The sequence below is a fragment of the Xenopus tropicalis genome, chromosome 10 (assembly GCF_000004195.4).
Source record: "Xenopus tropicalis strain Nigerian chromosome 10, UCB_Xtro_10.0, whole genome shotgun sequence".
NCBI lineage: Eukaryota > Metazoa > Chordata > Amphibia > Anura > Pipidae > Xenopus > Xenopus tropicalis.
Window position 1 is genome coordinate 36738507 of NC_030686.2, and position 12111 is coordinate 36750617.

Consider the following 12111-nt stretch of genomic DNA (forward strand, 5'->3'; position numbering starts at 1 on the left):
GGCAGGAAGCGCGGCTTTGGCCCGGGGTACAGCCATTCACTATATGTGTGATGTCAGCTCTGAGTCTTGGAAATATCTGTCCTCACGTTGGCCCTAATCTTTGTACAACAGAATGAGCTTTTATGGGCGGCCAGTTTGATGGCATTCACACTGGCAGCACATTCCATTCCTTACATCCCCCTATCTGTGTGCCTTAAATGGGTGGGAAACAAACAGGGGCCACTTTGTTTTAATTCTGCCCAATCGCTATTTATTTGTGTGTGAGGAACCCATTTTTGGTTTAACGAAAGGGACACTTTTCATGTCTGCGCTTGGAAAATAACTCCTTTTCATTTCTAAAAACAAAGGCATGTTATTTTGGTGTTATTATCCTTAATAATAATAATAATAATAATATCTCAAATAGACACCTTGCACATCCCAAGTCCTTTGGTTCTGACTCCATACAGTGTTTGCCAGGCTGGTGTTCTGTAAGAATCTGATAGGCTGAAGATGTTCTTCAAGGGGAACTCTGGCTTCCAAACCAACATTTTTTAAAGAGCCCCAGAAAACACAGAAACCCGCTGTAATCTGCTCCTTCAAAAAGTATGAATAAATACTATTTTTATATGTTGAAATCCAGCTGCAAAACAGTTTTTTGGCAAAGGAGGAGGGACTTGATATTACAAATTGTAACTTCTCCACTTACAAACAGCATGCAGGAACTACCTTTCCCACAGTGCATTGCACTGGGAAGTTCCATTCCTTATTGACATCATGTGTGCAGGGAATTGTGGGATTGGGAGGATGCAGGCTGAAGGCAGGCTGAGGACAGCTGAGGACAGTCTTTCTGAGTAGTCAGATCAGCAGGGGAACAGGGGGGCGGGGCTTAGGGAATTGTTCCAAACCATATTATTACATTACAGGTATGGGACCCATTATCCAGAATGCTCAGGATCTGGGTTTTCTGGATAAGGGGTCTTTCTGTAATTTGGATCTCCTACCTTAAGTCTACTAGAAAATTATTTAAACAGTAATTAAACCCAATAGTCCGGTTTTGCATCCGATAAAGATTAATTCTCTCTTAGTTTGGATAAAGTACAAAGTACTGTTTCATTATTACAGAGAAAAAGGAAACCATTTTTAAAAATGTGAATTATTTGATTAAAATTGAGTCTATAGGAGATAGCCTTTCCATAATTCTGAACTTTCTGGATAATGGGTTTCCACATAAGGGGTCCAATACCTGTACAAATCATGAAAAGGCTGCATATTTTTTAATTGGTGTATATTGCAAAGGAGGTTGAAATTATATTTCCAGTACTTTCCAATAAGATTGGAATAAGTTGTGTTAGGGTGGATTTCCCCTTTAATATATGTACTTCAGTCTATCTAATTCCTTTACCTGGCTTGGCACATAATAAAATAGAAGCATGCATACAAATATGATGTGTGTGCATACATCCATTGGACATGAATATAGGGAATGTGTATGCCTTTATATTCAGGCAGTTTATTGGATATTAATGTTGGTTTATTAATGGCAGCATGGATATCTACTGTTCTCCATCTCCCACTGGGGAAAGCAATTTAATAGGCCCTTACTGCTTCCTGTTATGTTCCACTATGGCCTTGTTGAAGAGGATGTTTAAATGCAGAATTGCCCTTTCCCTGACCTACTGCATAGCTGCACGTGCAACTCGTGCTATAGAAACCCACTGCGGCTGCAGGTCCCCCAACAGGCGCTTATATTTAGTGGTAGAACTTGAATGCATGGAGACCCTTTCCTTGTTCTGCTTCCATTAGATACGACATGTAACTCATATACAGGTATGGGACCCGTTATCCAGACTGCTGGGGACCTGGGGTATGCCGGATAAGGGGTCTTTCCGTAATTTGTATCTCCTACCTTAAGTCTGCTAAAAACATTATTTAAACAGTAATTAAACCCAATAGGATTGTTTTGGCTTCCGTAAGGATTAACTATAACTTAGTTGGCATCAAGTACAAAGTACTATTTTATTATTATGGAGAAAAAGGAAACCATTTTTAAAAAATGTGAATTATTTGATTTAAATGGAGTCTATGGAAGACAGCCTTTCCGTAATTTGGAACTTTCTGGATAATGGGTCCGATACCTGTAGTATAAAAACATATATAACTTTTTTTTTTAATATATAATTTAGCCAACTGCAAGAACACTGAAAAGCAAACATCTAATTATTACTGTCCAGTGCAAATTTGCCCAGTGTCTATAAATGGACCCTAGTTTGTAAGATTGGAGCAAAGTCATTTGATCGAGTTTAAATTGTTGAGCCAGCTTAGATGCTGTGGCCTAGTAACCCTTAGTAACCAATCAGCTGTGTGCTTTGTTTTAAATGCACTAGACCAGTAGAAGCTAGCTGCTGATTGGTTAATATAGAGCATTGATCCCCAACCTTTTATACCTGTGAGCCACATTTAAATGGAAAAAGTGTTAATGAGCAATACAAGCATAAAAAAGGTTCCTGGTGGTGCCAGTAAGAGCAATAATCGACTATTTAATAGTCCCTATGTGGACTGGCAGCCTACAGAAGGCTCTGTTTGGCATTATACTGGGTTTTTATGCAACCAAAACTTGCCCCAAGCCAAAAATTAGCTCCTGCTTTGAGGCTACTGGGGGAAACATCCAAGGGGTTGGAGATCAACATGTTGCTCCTGGGCCACTGGTTGGGGATCACTGATATAGAGTATACATCATCACTAAATATTAAACACGTTTATTGCCCTGGCTCGATTATGGAAGCCTCCCCTAAAGTGTGGCCCCTGCTGATCCTACTTTTAGACTCTCAGGCGGTGGATATGCACGTTCTTCCGCTGCATATCACAAAGCTTGATACTAACATCCTGAAAAGGTTAAGCCTGTGCTTTGGTGGTGGCCGCTTGCCAGCGAGGATGTATTCCGTGACGATCCTCAGAAGGAAGCCATAACAATTTAATCAGGGCAAATCAAAAGCCCTGTCTGTCCTTATTATTCCGATACCATCTTTCCTGTTTCACGCAGCCCTGCCCATATCAGCTGGTACCGACGCCGCGCTTCCTTGCTGACGTCTTCTCAATAGTTAGGGGAATAAGGTGTCGAGTTATTTCGCTCAGCCTGTAGGAGGAATGTGCGCCGTGCAAGTATGGATGTGCCCCCGCCTGATGCTCTGCCAGCTCTACTGGAATTTCAGTTGTTGTGTTTTTTTTGTTTTTTTTAAAGTAACAACTTGATATATTCAAGGTGTTTGGCAGGAAAATCTCCACTGTAAAATATTCTAACATATAAATATTATGAGATATTATGTGTGTGCGTGGGGTCCTTGTGCCTGGCACCACAGTAGGTTGGGCACAGATTGAGTAGCACAGCTACCAGATGGCAGGGGGTGAAACTGCACTGGGGCATCCCAATAGCCCCATGGCACTTTTGGGAAGCTGTGTGGAGAGGAGGGCAGGGGGGCCCATAGGCCTATTGTTGGACCACTGGCCACCATACCACACAGGACTGCTTCTGTGTGATACTGCTATGTCTTCCTACACCATTTGTGAGCTCCAGCCAGGTAGACAGGGCCACATCACTAGTGCTGAGGGCACAATTGCACTTTGGTACTGTCCCTGTTGACGTGCCATCTGGGCAAGGTTTTTTGCCAAGCATCATGGCAGGAATGGCACTGTTGCTTCCATCAGGCCAAAATGATAAACTATTCAGCCAGGGGCCCACCAGAAAACCGTAGACCTTAGGCCCACTCTCCAGACTACCTTTCCTTCCCTTTTCACTCACTTTCTTTGATTTCTTAATTACTTCTTTTTACATACTATTATCTATCCTTTCTTCCATTTCTTCTGTTCTTCTCAAATAGAATTGGTAAAGGCCATGGTAGAGGCACACAAGGCAAATAATTGGGTGAGTAGAAGGGCCCACTGACCCTTGGGCCCAGCGGGAGTTTTCCTGGTATCCTGGTGGGCCAGTCCGACACTGCAGACTGTGGATGTTTATGTATCCTCTGTTTTGAAGGCAGGTTGTGGCAACCTTATTGCGAGTAACATTCAAAATCAGTTTCATTAGATTGCACCGGTTCTCAGTCTGTCCTGGCAAAAAGTCTACTCAGCCAATGATCGGAAGCCACTGGACCACACCCACCCTCTTGCTTCCTATCAGATTTGCTTGTTCAAACCAGCCAGTGTGTGCTATGTAACTTTCTGTTCTCATTGCCAGATAGGATGCCCGTGTGTAGCCCCCTTAATACGTTTGGTTAATGAAACCCTTGGCTGGACCAAAACAACACTCTGCAAACAGACATTTATTATAGTTTGTGCTGGTAGAAACGACCCCAATTTGAGGATTGATTTAGGGTCCTCAACCCTGTTGGCCTTTTAAAATATGCCTGCTTAGCAATATGAGCATGTTAATTATAATGAATCTACTCTGATAGTAATTGGCAAGGCATTTAGTGCACTGCTTCCCAGGAGATGTTTGTAAAAGAATTCTAATGGCTCTGCTGTTTTTTTTTTTTCCCCCTTTCTTAATTAATTACGTAAATGAGGTTCCTAACGAGAGCTTTTTCTCCAAGATTAGAAGATTCATTTAAGGGCCCTTCCAGGCTCTGTGCCTTGTCAGTAAACAAGCTTGCATCGTGACTGTTTGCACTTATAAGGGCCCTCACTGGCTCATATCTGATGTACATAGAGGTGATTTCAACCTAAACAACATTTTATAATGAAAGATAATGTATTTCTAATTAACATCAGCATTCCAGACAATTTTTTAATGGTTTTAAAGCTATGTATAAATGTAATTGCTATTAAAAGCAGTGTTTTTATGCCACTTTCTGCACTGCTGGTTCTGTCTCTTGAAACAATGTAGCAGAATTCAGAGGTGCATACATGCTTACTCACAGGTCTGTTAATCTGCTGGCTTCTGCTACATTGTTACAAAAGTCAGAACTACCAGGGCGCGAGTAGGAAAAGACGCAGCTACTCAATTATAAGCCGATCCGAATATAAGCCGAGGTACCTAATTTAACCTAAGAAAACTGGAAAAACGTATTGACTAGAGTATAAGCCCAGGATGGTAAATGCAGCAGCTACTGCTAAGCTTCAATAATCAAAATAAATACCAATAAAATTACATTAAATGAGGCATCAGTGGGGTATAGGCTTTTAAATATTTATTTAAGAAAAACCATAAACTAAGCTCTGTAAGTGAAGAAGAGGGTCAACATAAACACTATGGTATCAACAATGATACCTTAAAGGGAAACGAAAGTCAAAGTCACTTGGGGGTGCCAAAATGTTAGGCACCCCCAAGTGACTTTAACCGCTTACCTCGTACCCCGGGCTGGTGCCCCTGTTAGGAGAAAACAGCACCAGCCCGGGGCACCTGGAGCGGATCGCTTCCTTCTTCCTGGCTTCCTTTTCCTGAGTGCCAGCGGTGGGCGCATGCGCAGTAGAGTGAAAAGCCGACTTTAATGTTTAAGTTCGGCTTTTCACTCTACTGCGCATGCGCGCGCAGCGAATCAGAAGGAAGGAAGCGCCGGCAGCTACCCCGGGCTGGTGCTGTTCCCTCCTCACAGGGGCACCAGCCCGGGGTAAAAGGTAGGTGGTCAAAGTCACTTGGGGGTGCCTAACATTTTGGCACCCCCAAGTGACTTTGACTTTCTTTTTCCTTTAAGAGTACTGCCCCTTAGCTCAATCAGCAACCAAGCTAAAACACAAAGAGTTAAAATCCTTCAAAACTATATATAGTTTATATAGAATATAAAGTGCAATGTCTAGTGCAGAATGGGACAGGTGAGGATGGTAGATGAAGATGAATTTGGGAGCGGCCAGGGCATTGGAGGGTCTGGTTGCGGGTGGCCTAATTTGCACACAAAGGACAGAGGGTGCTAGTATGGAGAGGCCCATGGCACCTGACTCGAGTATAAGCCGAGGGTGACTTTTTCAGCACATTTTGGGTGCTGAAAATCTAGGCTTATACTCGAGTATACTTTAAAGCCATTCTTAATGTGTAATAAAAGTACAGAGGAAAGTTGCTCCGATAAACAATTTCTTTCATTAGGCAAAGTTATGTTTTTGGTCAACATCCCCTTTAAGGAGGGATTGGGTCTGTGTTCCCTCTGGCAGAGGTCATGCCTTCTGCAAACCAAAATCCATTCCCCTTATTTTTGGTTCAGTTGTAGTCCTTTTTTGTAGCCAGCATTATTAAATTACATTCTGTGGGTCTGTAAACTGACCCACCCACGCTGATAAAATAAGTACTGCGCAGAGCACCTTGCACCATGTTCATTTTAATGAGCCGATGAGGAGGAGAGCAATGAAAACAAATGTGCCATTATGTGACAGGGACTTGTACCTGCTACCTCTAACGAGAATTTAGCCGTTATTATAGTTAACAGATATTGTGCTCCCCATATTGGAAAAGTATCTGTGCCTAAATGCTCCTGCCTTTGCTCTCCCACAGAAAGACCGTTTCTGCGTCTATGAAGAATATTGCAGCAATCACGAGAAAGCGTTGCGGCTCCTCATGGAACTGAACAAGATCCCAAACGTTCGAGCGTTTCTACTGGTAAGTACAACATTTTCTTCTGTCACCCAAACACCCAAAGTAACCAAGGGTGTCCCTCTTTTAACTTCATTATATAATTTAAAAAAAAGACCAATTTTTTAGCCCTGGCTTGAAAGCCTCTGTATAGTGTTCTTGCAGCAGGGGTGCTAGTAAAGCATTACTAGACTGCTACTATATGGGGGGCCCTTACAGCACACAGGGGCCTCTTCCCAGTTGTATCAACCCCTGGCCTTTTTTCCCAGCATGGCTCACCTGTTCAGATCTCTGAATTCCATGAACATTGTTCTCAGTTTATAGGGTGCAGATGTAAGAAAGCAGGATTTAAGATGCAACAGGCACAGATGTAGTACTTTATTTTTTTAAGGTTGCACCCAATACTGCTGTCCATGTAAAGAACAGTTATCAGGCCTGCTAGAACATTCCTTCTCTGTATATTTCTATTTATACATATTGGAGGGAGGTGCCATATTGTTTCCCTTAGACCAGTGATCCCCAACCCGTGGTTTAGGAGTAACATGTTGCGCTCCAACCCCTTGGATGTTGTTCCCAGTGGCCTCAAAGCAGGGGCTTATTTTTGAATTCCTGACTTGGAGGCAAGTTTTAGTTGCATAATGCCAGTCCACATAGGAGCTACCAAATAGACAATGAACAATTTTCATGCTTGTGTTGCTCCCCAACTCTTTTTAAATTTGAGGGTGGCTCATGGGTAAAAAAGGTTGGGGATCCCTGCATTAGACAGTACAGTAGGAGGGTATAGCTGATTGTGTGCCCAGAACATTCCTTCTCTGTATATTTGTATTTATACATATGGGAGGGAGGGGCCATATTGTTTCCCTTAGACAGTACAGTATCAGGGTACAGCTTATTGTGTGCCCATAACATTCCTTCTCTGTATATTTGTATTTATACATATGGGAGGGAGGTGCCATATTGTTTCCCTTAGACAGTACAGTATGAGGGTACAGCTTATTGTGTGCCCAGAACATTCCTTCTCTGTATATTTGTATTTATACATATGGGAGGGAGGTGCCATATTGTTTCCCTTAGACAGTACAGTATGAGGGTACAGCTTATTGTGTGCCCAGAACATTCCTTCTCTGTATATTTGTATTTATACATATGGGAGGGAGGTGCCATAGTGTTTCCCTTAGACAGTACAGAATGAGGGTATAGCTTATTGTGTGCCCAGAACATTCCTTCTCTGTATATTTGTATTTATACATATGGGAGGGAGGTGCCATATTGTTTCCCTTAGACAGTACAGTATGAGGGTATAGCTTATTGTGTGCCCAGAACATTCCTTCTCTGTATATTTGTATTTATACATATGGGAGGGAGGTGCCATATTGTTTCCCTTAGACAGTACAGTATGAGGGTACAGCTTATTGTGTGCCCAGAACATTCCTTCTCTGTATATTTGTATTTATACATATGGGAGGGAGGTGCCATAGTGTTTCCCTTAGACAGTACAGTATGAGGGTACAGCTTATTGTGTGCCCAGAACATTCCTTCTCTGTATATTTGTATTTATACATATGGGAGGGAGGTGCCATATTGTTTCCCTTAGACAGTACAGTATGAGGGTATAGCTTATTGTGTGCCCAGAACATTCCTTCTCTGTATATTTGTATTTATACATATGGGAGGGAGGTGCCATATTGTTTCCCTTAGACAGTACAGTATGAGGGTATAGCTTATTGTGTGCACTAAACATTCCTACTGCATCTATATGCCATTAACCCCTATTTCTGTTATATTGCAGAGCTGCATGTTGCTGGGGGGCAGGAAGACCACTGACATTCCACTAGAAGGATATTTGCTGACCCCAATTCAGAGAATCTGCAAGTATCCCCTTCTTCTCAAGGTATTTTTTTATTTTATTTTTTTTGCAATAAATCTATTAATGTCTTTTGTATAACTGACAGCTGAGCTTCTTCCAGAAGGGTGGGACTTACTAGAAAGTGGGTGGCACTTACCAAAAGTAGGTGGGACATAGAGTAATGACTTCTAGGTTTGGCTTGATTGATAGAATATCAATTGTGTATTGTTTAGATTATTATTAGTTTTGCCTGTAATAGTAATGCCAGTAAAACACCCAGCACCGTCTCACCAATGAATGTTTGGGGGGTGCTTGTTTGGGGGGGCCTTGATCAGATTCTATTGGGACTCCATACAAATCAGTGGAGCAAATTTGTCTCTGTGAATGCAAAGTAAGATGTGAGCGGTGAGAAATCAGGGAAAGATCTGTTTACACACAGAAACCACAGGAAATGAGGGGTTTTGTCTCTCATTAACAAATTCCCCTTTTTAATTCCTGGTTTTTTTTTTCAGGGGCGGGGGGGTTGCCAGCCTTGCAGCTGTGTTTATTAGATCAAAAAAACTATGAGTTGTCAGAATATGTTTATATTTATTTTTATTGTGTGTGCATATTTCTGCTGCTTAGTGTTCCTGTAAATGTAGGCCAGGGAGCAGGGAATGATTTCCCCTCAAAGAGATGGCTCCATCACATGAGAACCCTTTTCTGTGTATTAAATTAGATTAGTGGGTTTCAGACAACTTTGGGTACAGTTAAAATTAATCTGCACTGTAAAAAAAAAGTTCAAAAATTGTCTCTTTATTACAATACACTTAAACCCCATGCATAGAGCCTAACGCGTTTCATGCTTACCCAGCATAGGAGCCTATGATTAAGTGCTGGGTAAGCATGAAACGCGTTAGGCTGAATGCATGGAGTTTAAGTGGTTTTAATGTATTGTAATAAAGAGAATTTTTTTTTAACTTTAGCATCAGCGCGGATTTATATTTAATAGTTATTTTCCTTTTTGGCCACTATAGGATATTTTGCACTGATGTATGGCTTGGATTTACAGTGCAAAAAATATATAACTCTCCCATTGATTGGCCTTTAATTAGTGTTTAAACTCGGGTACACGCCGCCTTTTTGCCTTCCAGCATTTGGTCACAGAACCCAGTAGCTCATACTAAGTATGTGAAAACGTGTATGTGTTCCTTACCCTAGAGCAGAATCCAGAGGATTAACTGTGCCAGATCCATAGATTCTGTGTTTCCAGGTTAAACAACCTTTGCCCCTGGTGACTGGTGTAAATGTACTTGGTGGGATCATTGTTTTACCAGTCAGGCCATTAAAAAAAATAAATATCATTTGGATGGCAACCCCACTGGCCAGTGTGACAGTCAGTCTGTCCTACTAACAATCATAATTCCACGATAGCAGTATTCATATTAATGAAATCAATGTAACATTTGTTCTATATAACATAGAGCTGGTCTTGGCTGTATGATAATATCTCTGCATATATATGCAGAGACGCCTACCCAGATCTGTACAGATCCAGGTGTACCTTGGCTATGCTTCTTCTGCTAGCTATGCCATGTTCTGGTCAGGCCACAGCCCAAACATCTCTTTATGGTTCTACTGTCTCTGAAGATGTGGGTGACTTTTTAGTTCACATCAATGGCAGTTGTGAACTTATGCAACAGATCAGAGATATGTGCAAGCATTAGAAGTGTATGTATGGGGATGTATAAAGGTGAGTCAGGTATAGGTATAGGACCCGTTATCTAGAATGCTCGGGACCAAGAGTATTCTGGATAGGGTTTTTTTCCATAATTTAGATCTCCAGACCTTAAGTCTAAGAGAAAATCACTAAAATAAAATTAAACCCAATAGGATTGTTTTGCCCCCAATAAGGATTAATTATATCTTAGTTGGGATCAAGTACAAGGTACTGTTTTATTATTACAGAGAAAAGGGAATCATTTAACCATTAAATAAACCCAATAGGGCTGTTCTGCCCCCAATAAGGATTAATTATATCTTAGTTGGGATCAAGTACAAGGTACTGTTTTATTATTACAGAGAAAAGGGAATCATTTAACCATTAAATAAACCCAATAGGGCTGTTCTGCCCCCAATAAGGATTAATTATATCTTAGTTGGGATCAAGTACAAGGTACTGTTTTATTATTACAGAGAAAAGGGAATCATTTAACCATTAAATAAACCCAATAGGGCTGTTCTGCCCCCAATAAGGGGTAATTATATCTTAGTTGGGATCAAGTACAGGTACTGTTTTATTATTACAGAGAAAAGGGAATCATTTAACCATTAAATAAACCCAATAGGGCTGTTCTGCCCCCAATAAGGGGTAATTATATCTTAGTTGGGATCAAGTACAGGTACTGTTTTATTATTACAGAGAAAAGGGAATCATTTAACCATTAAATAAACCCAATAGGGCTGTTCTGCCCCCAATAAGGGGTAATTATATCTTAGCTGGGATCAAGTACAGGTACTGTTTTATTATTAAAGAGAAAAGGGAATCATTTAACCATTAAATAAACCCAATAGGGCTGTTCTGCCCCCAATAAGGGGTAATTATATCTTAGTTGGGATCAAGTACAGGTACTGTTTTATTATTACAGAGAAAAGGGAATCATTTAACCATTAAATAAACCCAATAGGGCTGTTCTGCCCCCAATAAGGGGTAATTATATCTTAGTTGGGATCAAGTACAGGTACTGTTTTATTATTACAGAGAAAAGGGAATCATTTAACCATTAAATAAACCCAATAGGGCTGTTCTGCCCCCAATAAGGGGTAATTATATCTTAGTTGGGATCAAGTACAGGTACTGTTTTATTATTACAGAGAAAAGGGAATCATTTAACCATTAAATAAACCCAATAGGGCTGTTCTGCCCCCAATAAGGGGTAATTATATCTTAGTTTGGATCAAGTACAGGTACTGTTTTATTATTAAAGAGAAAAGGGAATCATTTAACCATTAAATAAACCCAATAGAACTGTTCTGCCCCCAATAAGGGGTAATTATATCTTAGTTGGGATCAAGTACAGGTACTGTTTTATTATTACAGAGAAAAGGGAACCATTTAACCATTAAATAAACCCAATAGGGCTGTTCTGCCCCCAATAAGGGGTAATTATATCTTAGTTGGGATCAAGTACTAGCTACTCTTCTATTACTACAGAGAAAAAGGAAATCAGTTTTAAAAACCTAAATTATTTGATTAAAATGAAGTCTATGGTAGACAGGCTTTCCATAATTTGGAGCTTTCTGGATAATGGGTTTCCAGATAACGGATCCCATACCTGTACAATGAAACGTTGAATTGTTCAGCACACAATTCACTTTAGCTATAAGGAGTTGTAGGTAAATCTTGATATTCTGGCCCATCATACAGAGCTTGCAAGCAGATCTGGCCAAGGGGATGCCCAAAACTCTGTTTCTTCAATATGTCTGTGTGTGGGCCCCCCTTTACACATATAATTCATATATTCATACTGACCAGTGTTCTATGGCTCTGATTTGTCTATATATCTCTTTTATCCGCTCAGTGATTCACTAGTATTGTACTCTTGGTTCCTTGTTCTGCGCCCCCATACTTCTCCATTTGTATATGTAATTCCTCCTCTCCTTGTACATGCAGCAGCTTTCATGTAAAGTGCTAGAGCTGATGCATGCAGAAATGCAGAACTTATAGTGTAAAACGATGGCTTCATCTTGC

At 40.8% G+C, this 12111-nt stretch overlaps 1 protein-coding gene across 1 annotated transcript in view; it reads left to right on the top strand.

The window, feature by feature from the left end:
* prex1 (phosphatidylinositol-3,4,5-trisphosphate-dependent Rac exchange factor 1) overlaps nucleotides 1-12111 on the top strand; it is a 152875-nt gene that overhangs the window by 71253 nt on the left and 69511 nt on the right. The window contains exons 4-5 of the mRNA XM_002933157.5: nucleotides 6458-6562; nucleotides 8325-8426. Of these exons, the coding sequence (XP_002933203.2) occupies nucleotides 6458-6562; nucleotides 8325-8426 (207 nt within the window). The remainder of the gene's footprint in view (nucleotides 1-6457; nucleotides 6563-8324; nucleotides 8427-12111) is intronic.